Consider the following 22815-nt stretch of genomic DNA (forward strand, 5'->3'; position numbering starts at 1 on the left):
ATATTTCCTCAGACATTCTTGGATGCTTTAGTTTGATGTCACTGTTTTTTTGCACAGTAGTTTAAAAAATGTTAATGAAAGTAACTTTTTCACTGTTGCTTCTCAATAGTCGTTATGCAAATTCTATACCGTCATCACAGATGAACTTGCCCTGAGGTAGGATGCAGTAGATTAAAAGAAATAATTCCTAGATTGTTTAAAAACTAGATTAACAAGGTTATAAAATCTAAGACAGAACAAGCTAAGTCTTTTCTTAACCTTCCTCCAAGAACATTTGTTCTTAGCCTCAGTTTAATAAGTTTCTAAGCTATTAGCTCTTCGATTTTGATCAACAGGAAACAGTTCTTAAATCCAAACTCTTATTCTCTTCATGGTGGTGCTTTAAACTGGTTTCACAAACAAATAAGAGTATTTAATGAAACTTTAGTCTTACTCAGAGGTTACATACAAATAATCTACCAAAAGAAAAAAATAAAAGCAACAAGCCAGATTACATACCAGACACATACGAAGGAGAAAATACTTTTTGACTACCCAGCAGTAAGCTGTTTGGGAAGCTCCTTCACCTGAAGGTCGACAAAGCACTTTGCCTTGGTGCTGGTGCGTGATATATGTATTATTTCCACCGTTGTGTCACATTGAGAAAAATCTCTGATCAGTTTAGCGAGTAACAAATTTAGGGAGCCCAGGAGTGCTGTCTCAAATTCATTTGTGTCTGCTGGTGTTGGGCAACACAGAGATTCTGTTTGCTGTGGATATTTGTCTTGAGGAATTAGTCTCTGTTGGCATGAAGGACAAGGAAGGTTGTTCTAAAAATTCCCTTTGTTTCTCCCTCATTCTGTTTGCCTGGGTGAAGTCGGAAAGCGGTTTCGATCTTGAATTTGTGTGCCTACTTTCTTTGTTCCTTCTTTAATTTGAGTGTCTGCTTTAATGTATTGTTTAGGCTGGGTATTGTATATAAATGCATTCGAAACTACAAGTGCAGGAGAAAAATATGCAGCAGTGGCACAGATGATTACTGCGCTTTACAAGAGTATTTGGTGCTTTCAGTGGAGAAAATGCTCTTTTTGCAGATTACTTGGACAAGTAGTTATTTGTTTTTCACAAACATGGAACTTTTTCCAACTGAAGAAATTCTTTTAACATGATTATGTGAAAATTGTGCTCCCCCCCTCTCAGATCACAGAGTCGGTTAACTAAATGTAGTTTCTGCATCACCATGGATTCTGAACAACTGAATATACTAAAGTAAATTTCAAACATGCAAAGCCATATTGAGTTTATCTTGCCGCAGGGTGGTTTCCCTGCTTCATTTTAGTGGAATGGTATTTGAGCTCTGCTTTCCTCCCCTAAAGTTAGCACTAAATGTTTGTTTTGTGCCGATTGCAAAATGCAAAAAAACATTGTAATGAGAAACAACAGCTCTAAAGGAGCTACAGAGAAAAAGCTAATTATCCAAGTTGAAGTGCTGTGCTAATACTACTATTCTCTCTGTTTTGATATGACTTGTTGATATTTTCTGTAGCATATTTCGGTGTGGTTCTATGAAAGATCATGCAAATAAAACCTATAGAAGAAGTTCTCCAGAGAGTGTCATAAATTTGTTTACTTTTCTGAACATTTTTAAATTGAATAACTAGTGATTTGGCTGCTCTCTACAAACCCTCAGGTAGCTCTGTGATCTCAACTAATGGAGGTGATATCACACAGGCAGACCGTTGGGTCTCTACTTCTGTGTTTAAAAAATAAAAATAATGAAAAATATATAAATTTCTGATTGGAAGAAAATCAGACTCAGGGGCTCATCCAGTTAGAAAAACTATCAGGATTTGTCAAGCATATAATTGAGTGATTCCAGTCAAGATTTTCTTGGTGCTGCAGGATATTGGGGAAAAATGACATTGTGATTTTTTTTCTTTAACTTTGTGATATATATATTGAAAAATAAAGGGCTTTTTATTTAATGACTTGAATAGCACCTTACTTTTTGTGAATAGTACCAGTATGATTTTTGATTCTATTCTATTTTATTATTTTTTGTTAGAGCTGCACAACTTTAGAAAATCTTGAGCTGGAGACATATTCACAATATATTGCGGAGCCCTGATGTTTTGCTATGAAATATTGATGGAAGGGAGAACCCATAATTCTTGGACTGATAAAATAACACATATAACTTACACATTTTTGCAAGTACAAAAACTAATGACTATTTTATTTCATTTTATAAATAATTGACTCTACGTCACATGGCAGTAAGGGTCTCCTAATAGCGTGGCTGACAGATATTAGACCAACAACCATTAAAGTGATTTGATTTTAGACAGGGACTCTAATACAGACTATTTTAAGATTTGGAGACCCCTAAATAAATGTATGCTCTCTGTGGTTGAATTGAAAGTTGTACAGCATAAATCACTCAATCTGAGAATGTAATGTAACCAAAAGCAAGCATTTCTCTCCCTAACCAATAGAAAATTACATAAGAAGCCATTTTTGCAAAGTTAACAGGCCGATTTCATTGTGTCCATAGCTTATCTAATCTTTTTAAGACAATACATCATTTTGTGTTTGTTTTTTTCAGAGACACCTCCAGCCATCACATTTGATCTCTGTAAAAGGAGCTTTTTTGTGTTCCAACATGCTTTTATATTGTGGCAAAGCAAGAGTCCTCATCCAAACGTCTTCTGTTTTTTCCCAGAGCATTTTCCGCAGAAATCCTCCACTTATGGCCTGTCGTGAAAGCAAACTTAAATGGCCTTACTTTGTTCTGATTGCTCTTGTGTTGTCATGGTTTCACATCCATTAGCGGAATAGCTGGAGATTTGTTTGACATAAACTGAGGTAAAAGCACTCAATGTTTGTCGTCTTAAAATAGTGGTGGCATTTCTCCGCTGAGGTGTCTGTTGAGCGGCCGAGTGGTGGCTTTGAAAAGTTGTCAAGCAATCGAAGTGTCCTTAAGAGTCTCTTAGATGGCAGAACAGCGTTTCTCCTTCAGGTTTCTAAAGTTAGGGTAAAGTGCCACGATATGCAGCACATTTAATCCCTTTTCTGAATCTTTGCTGAAATGTGAAAGTTTTAGTGTATTCAGGCGCATTCTCATCTCATGTCTGTCTGTGGTTCGGACACCAACAGCCATTAAATGCTGAACATTGTGCTGTTTCTTATCCCCTTATCTCTTTCTGATCAGTTTTCTTAGTGCCTCACTCTATAACTGGCTTGTGTTTTTGTGTAAAGAACCTTCAATCTTCTGAAACTCCAGGTGTTAGAAATTTTGCGAGTAGGATCAGGTGTATGATAATAAAGGACATTCTGAAGCTGAATTTGTGTCGAATTAACATTTAAAATCTTTGTGTGTTTTATCACTTAAGCATTTATATTGAGCCATCTCCCTTTTTAGTCAATATTTTGTGCAATTTTAAGTAACGAGTCTTTTGGTTTAAGCATCTCCACAACGTTCTTCCTGACCCGCCCACTATGTTCCCCAGCCTTCATGATTCTGTTCGTTGACTAACCACACTAAGGTTTGTGGTTGTAATGTTATTAACATGCATATAAGTTCAGGAAATATAAATACTTTACAAGACTGCTATATATGAAAATCCATTGTTGAAAAAACACTCCAAAAACACAGTCTTACCAAGTAATCTTAGCTTTTGGAAATAATATCTTGGTGCACTTGAAATAAGACAAAACTAACTTACAAGTAACTTTTCAGCAAGATATAGGAGCTTGTTTAAGTAAATAATTCCTTAATATTGATGCATATTATTGTAATTGAAATCTGCCAATGGAACAAGTATTTCTTTGTTAATATTAAGGAATTATTTACTTGCACTTTTAACTAGACCAAAAATGCTTCTTTTTGCAGTGAAGATCAATTACAGCAACGAGTTAAAGCATACCAAATAGTGAATTTGTGCTTCTTTTCCACCCCAGCTCAGAACTGTTCTGGACTGCGGACGTGCTCCCAGTGCTTGGACCAGCCAGAGTGTGGCTGGTGTGGGGACCCCAGCAGCACAGGGAAGGGCCTCTGCATGGAGGGCTCCTATCGGGGGCCCATGAAAAGAGTGGCAAGGCAAGGCCAGCAGAGCCAAACCCATGACATGAACCTGGAGCCCGCCAGCTGCCTCAACGATAAAGGTTTTGAGTGGGCCTTTATTAATTGCCCTGGTGAGTGAGCTGCACCCTGTGCCGTCCCGTTGAAGTTCTAGTATATCTGCTGCATTATTGGGTATCGATTCTTGGCTTTTTGATTTTTGTTTGAAAACGATATCTCCACACTGGAATCCTGTTTCAGCTGCAGAATGCAACTAATCCCTCCCTGGTGACTCTGTGCAACCTTATGCTACTATTTCCTTTTTAATGTGACCTCTTTGTTCGCTTCTTCACTATACATTAGCGGATGATGTTAATATATCCTTTTGAAAGTGGTAATTTGATCATCTAAATGGTGCTTGGTTGTTTTCTGCTGTAGATTATTGGAAAGCTCCACATTGAAGTGAAAGGCAATGACCTAATTTTCTAAAGTTTTTTTTATTTTTTTCCATTTGTAGACGTATCCAGAGGCCAATTAAAAGTTGTTCCAATAAAGCAAATTCCAAATGGCAGCACTGATTAAAAAATAATTAATATGACATTGCAGACACAAGTTGTCGACAGCACTAACAGGTTTCTACCATTTCTGGGGAGCAGCATCAACCATAGCTGCAAAACCCCTAATCCCAAATCGACACCCACATGACACTCAGACAGGTGCATTGAAAAGCATTTTCAGTACACCTTTCAACACTTCCTTTTCTCTTCAGCATGCCAGTGTAACGGCCACAGCACGTGTGTGAACGGCAGTGTGTGCGAGCAGTGTCGCAACCTCACCACCGGTCCACACTGTGAGACCTGCATGCCGGGTTACCACGGAGACCCGACCAATGGCGGCAAATGCCAGGGTGAGTGCTGCACCTCCCTTGACTTTATTTATTTTGTGCTTCCAGTTGTAAATGTTTTCCTCTGAACCAGCGGACATAATCTGGACGTGTTGCTACAACGTTGGGTCTGGTTTTGAAGCCAAACAAAGCATTTACACTTTATTCAAAAAAAATAAAAAATAAATAACGTATGGGGTGGGATTATCTAAGCCAATTATAAACTGTCAATAGATTTCTCTCGGATTGTGTTGTTTTGAGACTTGTGGAACATTTACATAATCCAACCCAATGTGGTGAACATTTTTTATTCAAATGTCCAGAATGTTGCAAAATTGACTGAAACTTAAAACATTTCAGGTTGGAAATGTATGAAATCAAGGATTTGTAGGAAATCTGTTCTGCCAGTCATTTCTTTGCTTAAATTACTTTCATTAGAAAAATGTAAGTAATTTATGAGGTGAGTTTCACACATTTTCAGACACTTTTCTAGCGTACACAATCAGGATACATGATAATTTTCATAGTAATCTAAAGTCACTTTGAAAATGGTGAGACAAGTTTCAACTAAAGCTCCCCATTTTCATTCCTTTACTGATTTCTTAGGTGTGGTGCTCAGTTTTTGCCTTGTTTGTAAGACTTCTTTATTCAGGTGAGGATAAAAGTAGATTTATATCTTAAGCCTGCTGCCATATGAAGAAAATTATTCTTCCGTCGTTGCAAACTATACTTTCTACAGAGTTGCTGTTTTCACTGTAGATAATGATTATACTGTGTTCTCTACTAAATTTAAAGTGTTGAATGATTGCAGTCACACCAGAGGAGTTGGCACTAAGTCAGAGGAATAACAGTATAGCTCTCTGATGTCTTTCTGCATCTGTCAGCTGAATGAGTTGAACATTGGTTGAACTGCGGTTTTGCAGGTTCCTTGTAAAGATGAGATTTACATCCCCCTCATGTGTTTTGACATGGAATATAAAAAGAATTCCTGAGAAATTACACCCAGGCATTTGTTTGAAGTATGGGAGGCAGGAGTCACGCACGCTCACATTCAAAAACATATCGCCGTGGGAGCTTTGTATCCCTAGAGACTCATAATGTAAAGCTGCAAAGTGAGAATAAACAACAGAGCACCTTTAAAACTTTGTGGAATTTGTTCATTTTCCTCTGAAGTGAATCCAGACCTGTCACTGAAACCTGTCTATGAATCCACAGTTTAATTTCGATTGATGAAGCATTCCTTCCTCCCAAACAAAACATTAAAACACAAGATTTTCCACACACACATTCCTCTTCAGACACTGAAATAATTTGCTCTTTTGAGTTGGTCCAGTTGGATTATTGTAGTATTTCTTATATATGAAAAACGTTTTAAAATAGGCCATTTATTGAAGGTGCGCATTATAATCCGGTGCGCCTTATAGTGCGGAAAATATGGTACCTGCAACTCAAAATCATCTTAATATTTCAAAATCCATCAGGAATTTGGTCAGGATATCACTTACCATTACAAGCTAAGTGGCTCAATTATTGTGCCTCTTGTTATGTCATCAACCAAGATATGCTCAAAGCAGGAATATCATTTTTTTTCTTCAGCATTACTGTTACACCTCTCTGTATTTTTGTGAAACCCTCCAGCAAAAATCTATACTATCCATATTTGTTGGTGGGGGGGGGGGGGTGAAACACTCATCTGGATGGTATCTTTAAGTTGCAGTGTGTCAGTAAAAATACGTTGTAAAGCAAGAACCTCCTTTAACACTTGGTTAAAAGCATTCCAGTCATGTAAAATATTTATAAGCACCATGTTAGAATTTGGGAATGGAGGTGGAAGGCCCACTGACCCCTCAGTAATCCGTCTTCTCAGTGTTTTGAACTCAGTGAACTAAAATAAAGGGGTCTCTTATTTTCCTTCAAATGCTAAGCTAAAAGCCTGCCTCTGCCAAAGCACTTTAGCAGCCAGTCCACCCACCTATTGCTGCACCTTTTACATTCCTCACACATACGGAGTCTCAAACATACACAGCTGGGGGGGAAGGTGTGTGGGGAAGGTTCTCAATTGTCTGTTAGATCTTTAAAGTTCACCCAATCTTTTGGGATAGGCTTTTGTTTACCGTCGTTCCTGGGTCAATATCAATTTCCGTCGTGTGTTTGATGCAACAGCAAGAATCCGGGGCCTAGCTTAGCACAAACAGCCCAAGAAAAGAACAATTGTGAAGGCTGTAGGAATGATGGGATGTGAATTCTCTCAGGTGTTTTCAGTTCAAACATTAGTAACAACTCATTGTTGATGGAGTATTCTATTCATGGATGTGTTCTCTGTCTTTTCATGCTCGTTCTTATCAATCTTTCCCCCACATCTGTTCTTGTCACCTGTTCCAGCTTGTAAGTGCAACGGTCACGCAAACGTATGCCAGGTGTTAACGGGCAAGTGCTTCTGCACCACCAAGGGGATCAAAGGAGACCAGTGCCAGCTGTGAGTACAATAAACCCAGTAAAAATCTGAATCTAAACAAACACTCTGGTTTATTTCTCCAGTTTTTGAAACCCCATGTCCTGGTTTTGGCCAAAATAAGCCTCACTTTTTCCTATGAACATCAACTCAGTATCAGGGTAAAAAAAACAAAAACAAAAAAAAAAAAACAAAGACAGGCTGACAATATTTTCCCAAAAAGCTTAAAACAAAACACTTGTTGCTGTTTTTAGAGAATATTGATAAAGGAAAAAGGTTATAATTGAAATTTTGCTCAGTAAGTTGCAAATGGAGAAACAGGTATACTATTTTTGCATTTTATTTCAAGAAATAAATGTAAAAAAAAATCTTTTATTTGATATTTCCCTATATTCTTAAGCTTGTTTCCATAACCTTTATCGACACTAGCCGTTTGCACGTCATTACTCCACTCTGCCGTGAAGGACGTCAAAACAACCAATGATCGTTAAGTCCTGTGAAGCTTTTCTGTATGCAGATTGTTGGTAGCCTAATATCACTTTTATTTAGTTAATTTCATTCTAAAAATGGTTTTAGCTCAGTAAGGGCTCTGTGCGATCAGCTGCACAAACAGACAAAGTTGCAAACCCAAACTTGTCATTTTATTGTAAATCTTTCGATGAGGAAAGATTACGGAATTGGATAGCAGTTGCCATTGTTTTTTAGTTTTCGTTACCGTGGTCTTTGAGCCACAACTAGGTGTGCTGCTTCCACAGGCTTGAACAAATAGAAGAAATGTTAGCAAAACCAACTTGGGGAAAATTATCGCAGTTGCTCCGTTCAATTTTGCCGTCCCTCGCTTCCAACGTCCATCATGGCATCTTGCAGGATAAATTGATATAGTTAGAAATGGTCAATATAGGAAAAAAAGAAACATTTCTTTTTCCACTAAATATTGAGAGTATTAATAAGGATCTAATCTATCCTTTTGCTCTTTTAGCCTCTATTAACAAACCTGCTGGATTTGAGAAAATAGGTGGTTATGCTGTACAAATTCCTAATAAAATATGATATACTCTCAAGTCGTTTTGTAATTTCCTTTAAAATTTTAATAAACTTGTTTCACAGCGACTGCTTCCTCACACACAGTTTGACTTTGTTTCTCCTATAAATAGTTGATAATGGCTCACCGCAGGTACGCAGGAAGAGCCTTTCTGAAATGCAATTTTCATAGGTTATATTATCCGTTTACAATCTGAACAGACCGAAATTGGCATTGACAGAGCAAAGTTCTTTAAAAAACAGATGAAAAATCACCTTTAAGAAAACTGAAAAAAACAACAAAAAAAAAACAAAATAAAAACCTCAGTTTTAGAAAAATAAGCTTTTTACTTAACCATAATATTAGATAAGAAAATGAATAATTTAATATTCTGTATTGGTATATTCAGGTCAGAAACAAATCTATCCGTAAGGTATAAGTAAACAGCTGTTTGCGCATCAAATAAAATCAACAGGATCTCATTTTGAGACGGTCTGACTGCCAGTCGCCCTGCTTCAATCACACAATGAGATTCATGTGTGTGATTAATTTAGTCAGGGTGATTCATGGCTCTCATGACGTGGTGTCGAGCGTTGATGTCCTGTGAGCCAGCCCTGTTTCCTCATATGGAGTCTTGGATGCGGTGATGCTGCGGATTTGATGGCGGGGGGTGGAAACGACGAAGGAATCGGTTGCATTATCGCCCAGAAAGTCCACATCCAGGGTGATTTGTGCTGATCCGGTGGATTCCAGCTGTGTGGGTGGGTCGTTTCCTCTAAGCCTTGTTTTTACAGCTGTAAGCAGGATAATGCAATAAGAGTTATGGATGGGTCACTGGAAAAGCTGAACAAGCATTCATGCTTTTTAACATGAAACGGTTTTCTTCTCAGTTATTTTGTGCAAAGGCTGCCAATACCTGGCTGGAAATAAAATCTCATGCACTATCCTGTATTTCCATTTTTTTTATTTTTACACTGATTTAGTTGCATATTTGACTCTGACCTTTTAAACTTTTGTTTGTTTGTTTTTTTGCATTGTAATGAGATATGCTTTATAAAAAAAGTCAAAATTTTTCTTTTCTGAAAGAATTCTTGAGTCAGAAAGTTCTATGCAAATTTAGAGCTTCTTCTAAATTTGCATAGAAGAAGCTGCCACGGCTTTTAAACTGTGTTTCAATATTTTGGCATTCAGGGAGGAAACAGTGACTGGGCCAAAGACAAGGCATGAACTATTTGTGAATAATGTGAAAGCATTACTATATGCTGCTGATATGCAACACTGATGTGCAATACTGACGTTGCCATTTATTTTTAAATCTAAAATGCTTATACCTGTCTGATAGAACCTGAACAAAGTTATTTGACAGTTCTTACAGTCTTTGTAGCATAAATGTATTAAAACACTAAGTATTTTCTTCAGTTCTATTTTAATTACGGTAAGATGTTGCATTAATTGAAGGAAAAATGAACAGTTTCACAATCTTTGGGGTCATTAATCATACTCTATTTTATTGGCCAAATTTTGACTTGACTTGTAACTGATGAAATTCATTTCAAGGACACACAAAAGGCAACCAGGCCACACTTTAGGCACCATTTCAGCAGTAATAAACAATATGTTACATTATTTTAGTAGCTTAGCATATCATACTGTCCTCTCAGTCTGGCTCATGTCTAACGAAACCAAGGTAGATCCTAGTATTTCTTCAAAATATTGTTAAAATGACCAAGATCTGCATGCAATGTTATTGCCCAGTTCTTTAAATAAACTATTTTAATCCGACTAAACTTTAAACTTGTAAAATGCTTGAACAACAAACAGAATCATTAAATCTTGCTTTGTGGTTTCTAATGTTCTATGTTATTATTGGTGTTGAGGCAAACCCTGAAGTATTGAAGGTAATGAAGAGGGGCTGCAGGAGAGGAAGACCTCTGTGAATCCTCATTGCTTTCTGTCAACCGTAATACTGAACATATAGCACTTTGCACAATCGACAAAGTGCCACATTGATTTCTTCTTCCAGAAAATACAGTCCAGTGCAGTGATTAGCAGACTGAACCACAAGGCTGCAAAGTGCACAAAGAACACACATGCAGGCTTCCACCTGTGCTTACACTGAAGCCACGGCTGCTATTAAGACTTGAAATAATAGCTGTACTAATGAAGCAAAGAGTGCATTAGTGCAGAATAATAATTGTTTTGAGGGTGGAAAAAATAATGATTTTGTCTATGCGGCATTACGACGATCAGTCATCGGGAAAGTTTTTCTCCTTTTTGCTCATTTAGTTGGATACTTTAATCAGAAAAATTTCTCATGCAGGAGGCAGCGGCGGTAACAAACGCTTCTGTGCCCGCCGTAGCCTGCGTTTATAGGTTGCACGGGCACAGACAAAGGTTCACGCTGAGTCTAGATCAAATTAAGATACAGCAAAGGGGGATTGCCTGAAGTTTGGACGCGTGCATGGTTGCATGCCGGTGTAGATTAAATTAAGATACTGAATGAGTCGAGGAGCTGAATTATACTGATGAGCAAGTGGGTGTGTGGATTTTGCCCTCTAAATGCCAGGAAGTTTAAATACTTAACGACGTTCCCTAAGCTTCATGTAGCCTGTGGCAGCATTTGTCCTTCATCCCTTTTTTTTTTTGTCGTAGGGAACAAAACATTCTGCCTGTTTAGCATCAAGCAGCGAGAACAGCACAAACTATTCAAGTTCCAGAAAGATTCATCGTGCGAAAGAAGTGGAGTCTTTAGAAGTGACGCAAATCTCCCCCGAGCTTTCCTGAAGTGTTGCCGAATTATTTTAAGAACTGGAGTCGATCATTTTACAATGTAACGCCGCTTCACGGCCGCCTCCTCCTCCTCATCATCATCATCGGCGGCGTTGTCGTCTCTCAGTCGGCTTCCCTCCCGCCCTCCGCCGTCCTCTCCAACTCCTCACCAGCACCTCTGATTTTTCACATTCTAACAAGTTTAATTAGTCGTCTGAAACATGAAATAACTGCGAAGCATAGTTGGTGCGATGAGAGAGGTAATTTTTAGAACCACTTTCACTTTCTTTGTACAGTTCCAGCTCATATAGGATAATACTTTGGAGAAAGACTTCGCTTCACAATGAATTGTTGAGAGTTCAGGGCATAAATAACTGAGATTCAGAGCGGAGAGATGCATTTAAATAAGATAAAGGGCAATGCAGTCCAGTGAACATGGCCATATGCTTGGAATGATTAGAGCGCTTTGGAAAGCCATGAGGTTGATAAAACACACTAATGTGCACACATATTCTCAGAACCGTTGACATCCCACTGTGGATATAAACAAATTATTTTTACTTGGCAGCTCTTCATATTTAAAGTTGGCCTGTTTTGGCTGAGTCCAGAATCTAACTAACTGCAGCTGTTTGAGCCAACGGCATCACTGCTGAGGACATTTTATTTTAATAAAGTAATAGTAATCTTCCCAGTCTACGTTTTAATGGCTTCAAATGCAGAACCCAATAAAAAAAGAAAACCACTCTCCAAAATTAAGCATTATAAATCTATTAAACCCAGAAGATAATGATGGTTTTTGCTTTGTTTTTATCCAAAGAAATAGGTGTTTGGCTGTAGGAAACGATGCTTCCTACAGCATCGTTTCCTGTCTATCTACTATCTACTATAGTTATCACTGCAGCTTTTCCTTACTAAAAACACTGACATTTGTCTCACGATTCCCAATTTATATATGGATTTAATCCTGATATAAAGTTACAACACATAGATACCAAGAAGGATATGTTTCCATTAGACCTTTGATGATTATTTTTTTTATAATGCATCACCATCTCACTTCTGGAAATTGCATCCAAGAATGAACCAGATTTGGTCCAGAACTTTCTTCCTTCAATCTCTTATAATTTCTTTAAACATTTCTCACAAAGTCAAACGCCTTAAAATATATCCACAGAAGATTAGGCGTCTTTTTATATAGTGTATGCCTACATCTAGTCTCACCTGGTTCCAAGACATTTCTTTGATTATTTTCAACCCCCTTTCCAATGTCGGCGTCGTATTTTGCCTCTTAATCAAGTGAGAACTGATGTTGTGAAATGATTTTTGTCAGTACCACGTTTTTTGTTTTGCAATCGGGGGAGATGAACTGTGATTCTCATCACGTTAAATTTAATGAAAGTTGAAGGGAAAAAAAGTCTGTTCTATCAGCTGTCAGATTGTTTCCTTTATGTCAGAAGTTTAAGAGGCCTGATGAGGTGCCAACAGCAGGAGCTAATGCGCTGGCACTTGGCATACACCGCACCTGATAAGAGGCTTTGTTTTTTGCTCTCAATCTGTTAGCGCTCATCTTCATCTGCTTCTCTCTATCCTGTATTCTTTGCTGCAGATGTGACTCAGAAAACCGTTACCTTGGCAATCCACTCAGAGGAACCTGTTACTGTGAGTAATTCTCTAATTCTCCACTGGACGCACACACACGCGCACACATTCACGTTTTATGGGTTATTCTCTCGTTGCTTCCCACTTCTCTGCTCGCACTCTTCCGCTCCGGGCAGATGGCGCATCTTAACACTTTGGCACCAGGGGCGCTTGTTCGATGACAGAATGACTTGTCGTGAAAATGTCAAGTGCATCACAGGGAGTGAGTGATTGAGCTAATCAAGGAGACGGAGGAGTCAAAATTCTCCACTTGTCTACTCACTCAATCTCACACCTATTCATTTATTCATTTAGAAAGGTAAAGAAACGATAGCACAACTTTTAAGTAGGAAGAGTATCTATGGAGGTGCACGATGCACACGTCTGCTTCAGTTCCTGCTCATGCTGCTGTCTGTGTTTATTTGCATGACGGGGTGTCCTTCACAGCGCCGCAGCAGTACTTTGTGATTTGTTATGTCTTTTAGCACTCCGCTACTGACTTCAGAGCCTTTGCCAAGGCTTTGTCCCTTTTAAAATGTCATAGCCTGACAACAGGCTCATTGAGGAGGAGGACACAGGAAACTAGAAGCCCAGAGCCTGTTTTAACCTCTGGACACCACTGGAGCTCCTTGAGCTTTGTTATTCTGCTTTGTAAACACGACACTCCCTGCAGTCAAAAAGGCCATTGAGCACAGATTTAACATAGCATGCTCAGGGTGACAGTGGTCAGCTTTGTCTCAGGGTTTGTTAGTGAGCTCTCCCTCTTATGGATTGCTTTGTGTTAAGTTTTGGAGCATGCTGACTGATAATCCTACCTTGTCCCCAAAAAAGACTTACTAGCCAGACTCATGTATTTAAAGGAGTAACTGAAAATTCAGTTTAATGCGTTTGTCTTGGAGATAAATAGATGGGCTTAGACATGTACAATAACTTGAAGGTTATCTCAGTTAAATTCACAGTAACTCTGAATACATTTGACATCATCAGTAAGTTTCACTAAATTCATACTACGTTAATATTGACTTTACAGCAAAAATAATACTTCTGACTACAAATTTTATTTCTACTTGAATTAAGCACGTTTCTTTGTCAACTATATTATGTCAAACATCAAGTGCAGTTTAATATGATGAATTAGATTTGTGATGCGCCATGACAAAACCAGAAACAAATCGACAAAGCAGAAACAGGGGGAAAAATATCACCTCATACTTTAAAAAAAAACAGTTTCAGAGATTTTAAAATGGTGAACTTTATGTTTGAATTCAACTTGTTTACTGAGTAAATCTGAGCCATTTCATTGGGTGGAGAAGCGCACGGTTAATTAAATTCTCCACTTGGGGCACTGTTGTGCATCCATAAACTTTCTCCAGAGTGCAATGCGTGGATGGATACTTTAGCAGCAGAAAGAGAATAGCAGGACATTAGAATAATTAGACATCTCTGAAACTAACAGATCTACAGTTCTTAGATGACAAAATCTATCATAAAGATACAGGTGAAAAAAAAAAGAAAAACACTCCAGGATATGATCGGAGGCATTCATATTTGCAGGAATACTTTTTTGTTTCTTATGTGATGAGCTTCACAACTTCTATTCTCTGTAGAACAGGTTTATAAGACATGGACTGCAGAGCTTTTTGTGAGATGTATTCAAGACTTGCAGTGTAATATGATGAATCGGGTATGGGAACAGTTTGTTAGTGTCAGTATTCAAAAAGGCTTTGTTATTTTTTTACTTGTTTGTGTTTCACATTCATTAGGAAACTTAGAATATACACTTTCAGAATTTGTAAATGACTCAAAAAGCTCCCAGGCAGACTTGTTCCTGTGTTTTTTTCCCCCTGGCCAATCATATTTATATTTCTTACGTTCGTCTTTTCAATAGATAATCTCCTGATTGACTACCAGTTCACATTCAGCCTCATCCAGGAGGATGACAAGCATTACACCGCCATTAACTTCATGGCCTCACCTGAGCAGGTAACATCTTTACGAGCAGATCTCATATTTGTAGTTGTTTAGCTCTCCATCAAATATCTTTATTAGAAATGATCATAGTTAGTTGTTGATGTTTGGCTTTTCTAAAATAAAAGTTTGACATGCTGTTTTTTTTGCTGTTGTGCATATTGTCTCTCTGACAAAATCTCCCTGGATTTATGTTTTTCATTTTAAGGCAAACAAGAACTTAGACATGTCCATCAATGCATCAAACAACTTTAACCTCAACATCACGTGGTCCGTGGGCTCAACAGGTGCGTTTGTGCTTGCGTCATTTTTGTTATTTCCTGCAAACTAAAATTAAGTAAACACAATAGTTCCAGTCCTATTAGTTTGAATTTAATCATCAGTCAATTTAAACAAGTATGATAGATTGTTAGCTGTAGCTAAATTAATTTTAGTATTTTTTTTCTGAGGCGCATTCAACTGTAGATTTTGCAAATAATAGTTACCTAACAGATATGTGGCATTTTGCTGAACGGTCACTGGAACACTATCAATTATTTCCTATTTGCACATAATTGTGCAGACTGTATATCTTTAGTTTAGCTTGGGTCATTAAATTGAGCTAATTTCACCTGAAACAATCCACATTGAATGAAATACATGTATGAAGTATGGTTAAAGGGCACACACTACCAGGTTTACAACCTTTATTTTCATTTTGATTTGGCTTGTCACCTTTGGTAGCAACATTTATTTCCATGTCCATGTTTTCAGTAAAAAGAAAAAAAAACACACACAAGGAAGGAGGTTATGGAAATTAGAAAGGAAGCTAAAATACCGATCAAAGAAATTTAGAATCTATCATACATTTGGCTCAGACACGGAGAAAAGAATGACTTTCTGCAGTAGTTATTGTCAACTTGAGGGAAGATTTTTGGACAGAATTATTGATTTTGATCTATAATAAAGCAATCCTCTGACAGGTACGAACATTTTGATCAGATGTCTCGACAGAGCACACGCAAAAACCATAAGGCTGAAACAAAATATATATTTTTTTTACCCGAGAAACTTTATGCTCACAAACGACAGTTATGTTAACATCACCTGGTTGCCAACTCAGTGCTAGAGCTACCTGTCATGTCGGTGCTGTGTCCTCTTCTCTCAATTTGGGTTGTTCCTTATTTAGATCTTATTATATAGTCGTCCCATTGTCATGGAGAATAAAAAAGTAATTCTTTATTTTTTCATTTTTCACTTTTTGAGTTATTTCTGTGTTCTCAACAAGTGGAGACAGACCTGTCTGACATATTCCTGTTAAAAGGGGGGTTGTTTTTGTCCAGGAAAAAAAAGTGTGTTTTCTGTTTACAGACTCAGACGGTGGGAGTCTGGGGTTCCAGACAACATGCCATCACTCTCTAAATGAAAGTGCAATTCCATTTAGAGATACACGGTTTCCAAATGTTTTTTTAAACATAAAATTTTTATGTTTAAAAAAAATAAAAAATAAAAGAAAAGGCTTTAAAGCTTTGAATATTTTCGAGTTTTCTGTTTCTACTCTGTCATTTGCCCTATAAAGTAGTTTTGTTCAGAGTTCTTGGTTTTTAGGATTCTCACTGTATGGGATTTTGTTGATTTTTGCATTACAGCAAACATGTAATTGGATATTTTAAAGCAGAAGCAACAAAACCAAATGTTAAACCTCCTCTGTTGGCATTTACACTGTCCCTGCTGCTGTTGGTCCCCTGAGGAAAGACACCCAAGGACACTGCAGTTGTCCGGTGCCACTGTTTATCTCCCGCCTTCCCTTTCTTCCTCCCAAGTCGTCTGGCGCTCTGTCTCCGTTCCTTCAACACTGACATTTTCTCCCCACTAAAACACGTTAACCCCACATGCTTCTCCTCGCCAACCTTAACTTTTCCAGTGCGCCGTCGTTAATATTTGAATTTGAGTCCCCACTTCTCCCCGGCACAGATGTTTTGTCTCAGAAGGAATAGAAGCCTCTTCACAATTGATGAGAGCAAGAGGAGCCTTTAGTTGGTGGGGGGAAAGAAGGTGTGGGGGGTGATTTCAATTAAGATAAACATGCTCACGTAGCTACACTCAAGCTGTCATTTTCAGTGCTTTGTTTCAGAGCTGTGGATTGGAATATCAATGCTGAGAAAGCACTGACATGAAGAAGCAAAAGAAATGATTTGGAACATTAAGACAGATGGAAAATGGTCTATTTTTACCCCTTTTCTATTAAAAATTGCTTCGAATTTTAAGATGGGCAATGCAGTGCTCGCCCAGAAACAATATTACTCACATTCAAACAATAGGAACTGTTTCATACATGAAGTCTGGATGTATTTGGTGCCTTACCAGAAATCTGTGAATATTAAATGGGAAATTTGGGGCATCGCATTATGCATAAAGAAGTGGGATCATGAGTTCAGAAAAGGGATGTTTGTCGTTCGTTCAAGCTGAGCTTTTCACCCACATCGTATCCATTTTAGTATAAAATATAATAGGCATGTGTAATTCTACAATACTGTGTTTTTTTTTTTTTTAACAACAGCAAAGTTAAATGCAGTTAAGAAATAATGATAATTGCACATGAGTGCTCTCCTGTTGTTTGAAATGGACAAATAAACTCGTTAATGCATTTATAATAACATGTTGCAGCTAAAGCACCTCCATCTCGATGTGTAAGCTTGTTTTATTTTTTATTTTTTTTATATTAAAAGCTAAATGGCTTTGTACTGAAAATGAACACTTTGTTTCAACAGCTGGGACCATTTCTGGAGAGGAGGTTCCCATTGTGTCCAAAACGAACATTAAGGACTACAGGGACAGTTTCTCCTGTGAAAAGTTCACCTTCAGAAGCAACCCTAACATCACCTTCTACGTGTATGTCAGTAACTTCTCATGGCCCATCAAGATCCAGGTAACAACAAACGCCTGACGGCTGAATCCGGAGTAGATTTTCCGTGAAAAACAATCTTATTTTTAGATGCTGTCTAGCGTTCTATGCTTTCTTCGAAAACATGAGTCAGAGGATTTGATTGTAGGACAGGTCTTGAATTACCACTGGAAAAATAGTGTTTATCCTCTCCAAGTGTCTTGGGGTTGCATAAAAACCTGTGACAGCGTGGCAGACAAAACGATTAATACCGAATGCCATCCACTTAGGCAGGCCCCTAAGGTCCAATTAGAGCAAAGTTTCTTCAAGGGGAGTTCTGTCAGGTTTGCCAACCCCAAACGTCTGCATAAATGTAAGGAGATAAAGAAAGTCTTAAACAATTAGACTGTAAAAAACCCACTTTATCTGTTTTTGGGAAGCAATCCAACATTACACAAAGTGAATTGCCAAATTATCATAATATTCAGGATCAGCGTCTAATTATGAATTAAAATTTGAGACAGCTATTTGTAAGCAGTGTGAAGTAAACAAATTAACAATTTAAGGACCTTAGAAACAGATTTATTTGTACTTGTTGAGCTAAGATGTTGCAAAAGATTTTTTAAAGGGAAATACACATATAGAAATAGATTAAATTTATTATCTTCAACTTTACAGTCAAAGACATACACATTGAGTAACGATAAATGTTGCAATTTAGTATGTTGAAATATATTAGCCCTGGCTATAAACCAATAAAAAGTAAAAGAAAAAAACTTAAAATATAAATATTTATGGCTAAATAATAGTCAATTCGATATAAAATTTGGAGAATTTGAAACATGTATGTTGTATACGAACTACTTTATCCAAAAGTTGTTGCAGCTACACTAAGCAGGTTTCTAATAAATTATCAAACATGATGTTTAATCAATTTATTGCATTGTATTTATCTACCTTTGTGTTTTGCAAATTTTAAAAATTTTAAGATTTTGATTCACCAACGTAATTTAAATTGGTAGACAAATTATTTCATTGAGGCACTCTGATCAAATTTCTGTCACCACATGCAGCAGGTTATTTGAAACGCATCAAAATGATCAACCTGTTCTCAAGAAACCCGTCTGCTGTTACTAACCGTCTTTGTTTAAGCAAGACAGGAAGGCTTTTGCTGAGAAATACGATAGTTCGAGATAGGAGTAGTGATTACTAATAATGGCACACAGTGCCCGTTTTGTTAATTAGCCCACTCCCACATATTGATTTTTATATCCTGTCGCACCACATCGCATGGTAGATGAGTGGACCACCTTGAGGTAATAGCATCTTCGGGGATGGTCCATCTGTGGAGGTGGCCCAGTAATAGTTTTCTATTAAATTTCCTGGCCGACAGTCACTTACTTATTATGGACCGAGCCCACGCCATAAAAGCAAATAGCTTCTATTACAGGATAAGGCTTCTTTCCTGGTTGGGCTTCGTGATGCTGGACTGATTCTGGAGACCCGTTTGAAATCTGGAAGAGATTAGTCTTTGTTTTTTAAGGTCTAAGCATTTAAAATAAGCTGTTTTTAATGTGAATTGGGATGGACAGAGATTTTTCAGTGACATCATTTGACATTTGCTTTCAGGGTTATTGGATGATCTGATTAATTTTAAGGATTCTCCAAGACTGGAGAATTATAGAAAGTGGGAAAAAATGTAGAAACATTTTTGTATTCCATATCCTTATTTCCGTCTATCCATCCATTTTCCTTTTCTCTTTCCTTCTGTCATTAGATCTTCATCTGTTCTAACTTTCTTCCTCTGGCTTTTGCACGTTTCATTTTCAAATGTTCAAAGCCTGTCAAGTATCTGCCATAATTGTATTGGAAAATTAAAACACTGATTTTGCCATCATAGATATTTGGGAACCATGTGCTTTACGCACCATTCGTCTAGTTTTCAAATAAAATGAATGGCTGAGATGAACGGATTGAAATTAAATTAACCCTACATATATTGCTTTGAGTTGTATAAGCACAGAACAGAGGAGTCCCACTTATTAAAAAGCCAGACAATCATTTGTGCTTTTCACATTAGCCGTGTCAGTGAGCATCGCATCTCAGATCAGCGCTTCTCATCTTCTTGTTAATAACGTAGAGAGAAGTCAAAGGTGAACAAAGTTTAAGAGGGTAATGGACTTTTCCAAGAACAGTTTAGTACTATAAAGATTCTCATCCTAAATAAGAGCCCTCCTCCCTCTCACTGTTAATGAAAAATACACAAATATCTAGTTGTTTGTCGCTTTTCGGCGGCTCATTGTTATAGAAAATATAAATTAGTGATGCCGTTATTGGTTGCTTGTAAACGGTCTCTGTTTAAACAACCTGTGGTTACCTCAATTTTTTCCCATCAACTTTTTTCAAAATTGCAATTCAGAGCAACAAATGTGACGCAAATGGTCCACCTCTGAAAGCAAAATTGTGCTCCATTACCCAGCACTACATGTTGCCAATCAGAGGCTGAATGCAGCTGCAGATGACATTGTTTTTTGTGGTTCTAAATGCTTTCGGGGCAGACTGGCTGCAAAGCATCTGTAGTAGATAATGACTTGTCACCATGATGTGGCCTATCATATATGATTTAGCTGCTAGGGCTGTCTGTAATCTCTCCTTTAATGAAGATGAACCATATTCCTGACTCATTATTCACTGGACATATTGCCTTTGAGGCAACAATACACAAATCACCAAAAATAACTAGTGTTTCAAATAAATTTTGATTCCTATCAATCTAATATTTGTATATGCTTTTATTATGTCTTCATTTGTTAGTGTAAAACCAATCCATGTTAGAGTGTTTTCATTTAAAACCTCCTAGCCTCAGGTTTAGGTACAGATAAGCCTCTAAATGCTCACAAATCACAGCGACTATAAGAAAACTCCTTGCCTGCATCCAGTTTCCAAGCTTCATCCTGTTTCTTCATTTGTTTCTCCTGTTTTAAACACAGTTTTAAATTAATCCATCTTATTTCCCTTTTTTAAAAAATATGAGATAAATCCTTAGATGCTGCTACTTTCTGTCAAATTATATGAAACATGTTTTTATAAATGCTTGAAAAATATAGAACACTTTTTACTACTTTTTTATTTCTAGTTGACTTTGAGTTTAACCTACAATGCAGAAGAATTAAATGCTTTTGAACGTCTGCATTTTTTCATGTTACGACCAATAACTCCAGTCTACATAACTGGAATTTAACTTCTATGAAAGTAGTGCGTAATCGTGACATAGAAGTAATTTGATTAATTTATAACATTTTCTTTTTATTTTTTACAAATAAAACCGTAATGCTTTTAAAATCATCCCTCTTGAGTCAACACTTTGTGGAACTAGCTGCAATGGAAACTATTAGCAATAAAAGCCCAAGATCTACCGGAAGAGCTAGAGAAGGTCAGTTTTCACAGTTTTGCCAAATATTTTCCTTTGGATTTATTTCAATGGTTTTCTCACATCTGGATACGCTTTGATCTTAAACATTAACAAGGTCAATAGCCAGAAGTTGAATCCTCCCCCCAGTCTTGAGGGGTGGAGGTTTTCTTTCTTTTAGCATTTCTCTGTATTTATCTCTTGTAAAGTACTAATACAGTAATTGTTTTGTTTTGTTCTTAGTTGAAGGTTACTGTCTCTTTAAGAGATTCTACAGCTGGAGTTCTGCTCTCTATTCGTCTTTCCATCGACTTTGACCAGCTTCCCATAATTCTGCTATTTTTAAAAATAATTTGACAATCTGTAGCCCTCATTTTATTAGAGAACATTAGAATACAGGGGGTCAGATAACACATGTACTCCACACTTTTCAGATTTTTAGTGGTGACAATTTCTAAAGAACAGTGCATTTTCATTTCACTCTAGAAATATATACCAATTTTTGTTTGATGATCACATAACACCTCAACGCATTGAAATTCATAGCTGTGTTTCATAATAAAGAAATTGTAAATGAAATAGTGTTGGAATCAGTTGTTCAGTTACATTTGGTCCCTTTTTAAAAAGAAGGTGGCTCATGTGAAGAAGCTGAAACTCCTAAACTCTTCATCCAGTTTGAACGAGGAAACATGAGAGCCGAGAGGCTGCACTTTGTATCCGTGACATAATTATAATCAGAATGTGTTCCAGTTGTTTCCTGCCTTTCTTTTTACCTTTATTGTAAAATGTATTGTTCATTCCTAGTTTTATCTTGTGTGTGTTTTAGAGAATTGTAGTTTTGCGGCCTGACTGTGTTAGCTGCAGGTCAGGCCGTTCCTTCACACCACATCCATCCAGTTGAGCAAATGAGTGTTGATGTCGACTGCCAGAAACTTCTACCTTGTTCTCATCTCTTTCCACAATATTACATCAGACATTTCTTGTTGAGTTTTTATTTATTTTTTTTAACGCTGGTTTTAATAACAAGTCTTTGAGTGAATCAGTGACCTTTAACAGGCCAACTTGGTTCTTAGCGCTGACTTGACCTGTGTGTGCCACGTCACATTAACCTCCTCACCATGTCACATTTCAACTCGGGTAAATCAGTCAGAGGTTCTTGAATGTCCAAAGGCAGGTTTGGTGTAATAGAAAAATGTAACTGTATTGTGGTTTTTTTACCCTTCCTGATATTATTGTATTAACAATTACTCACATTTTGCATATTTCCTTCTGGTCCACTCAGAAATTCCTGATTTGTCTTCTGTTTTTCTCCAATAGATTGCCTTCTCCCAACACAACAGTATTATGGATCTTGTCCAATTCTTTGTGACGTTTTTCAGGTAAGTACTGTACTATTGTTTTTGATGTTTCTTGGAAGGATACACATTAAATGTAACAGATATAAACTATTTAACCTTTTTAGTACAATCTTTTCATGTAATTGTTTTTGTTTAAAAGCTTTGGGAAATTTGTTCTACACATTTTTTGAATCTTTTTCCTCTATGGATTTACTCTGTATTCTTTAATAGTTTACACCTCAAGCAGCACTGAACATAGGTGATGGCATTTACTGGTAAATGGATGAAAAGCCTGAAAACAAATAATCTTGTACTTGCATATTTGTTTGAAAAAATCTATCTTTAAATCAGACTACATTTGTGCGTGGTTAAAAAGAATCTTTGGTTAAAAAAAAAGTGTTTTTACAAAATCACTAATGCCACATTTGTTGTCTTT

The 22815-nt window shown here is 37.2% G+C and overlaps 1 protein-coding gene across 1 annotated transcript in view; it reads left to right on the forward strand.

Annotated features, from left to right (window-relative positions):
* Nucleotides 1–22815, forward strand: part of atrnl1b (attractin like 1b) — a 67129-nt gene that overhangs the window by 21813 nt on the left and 22501 nt on the right. The window contains exons 18-25 of the mRNA XM_014973544.2: nucleotides 3940–4173; nucleotides 4809–4946; nucleotides 7305–7398; nucleotides 12771–12823; nucleotides 14691–14785; nucleotides 14979–15057; nucleotides 17521–17678; nucleotides 22360–22421. Coding sequence (XP_014829030.2) covers nucleotides 3940–4173; nucleotides 4809–4946; nucleotides 7305–7398; nucleotides 12771–12823; nucleotides 14691–14785; nucleotides 14979–15057; nucleotides 17521–17678; nucleotides 22360–22421 — 913 coding nt within the window. The remainder of the gene's footprint in view (nucleotides 1–3939; nucleotides 4174–4808; nucleotides 4947–7304; nucleotides 7399–12770; nucleotides 12824–14690; nucleotides 14786–14978; nucleotides 15058–17520; nucleotides 17679–22359; nucleotides 22422–22815) is intronic.

Source organism: Poecilia mexicana, unplaced genomic scaffold, assembly GCF_051168715.1.
Source record: "Poecilia mexicana isolate PSO_F unplaced genomic scaffold, ASM5116871v1 scaffold_19, whole genome shotgun sequence".
Classification (NCBI taxonomy): Eukaryota; Metazoa; Chordata; class Actinopteri; order Cyprinodontiformes; family Poeciliidae; genus Poecilia; species Poecilia mexicana.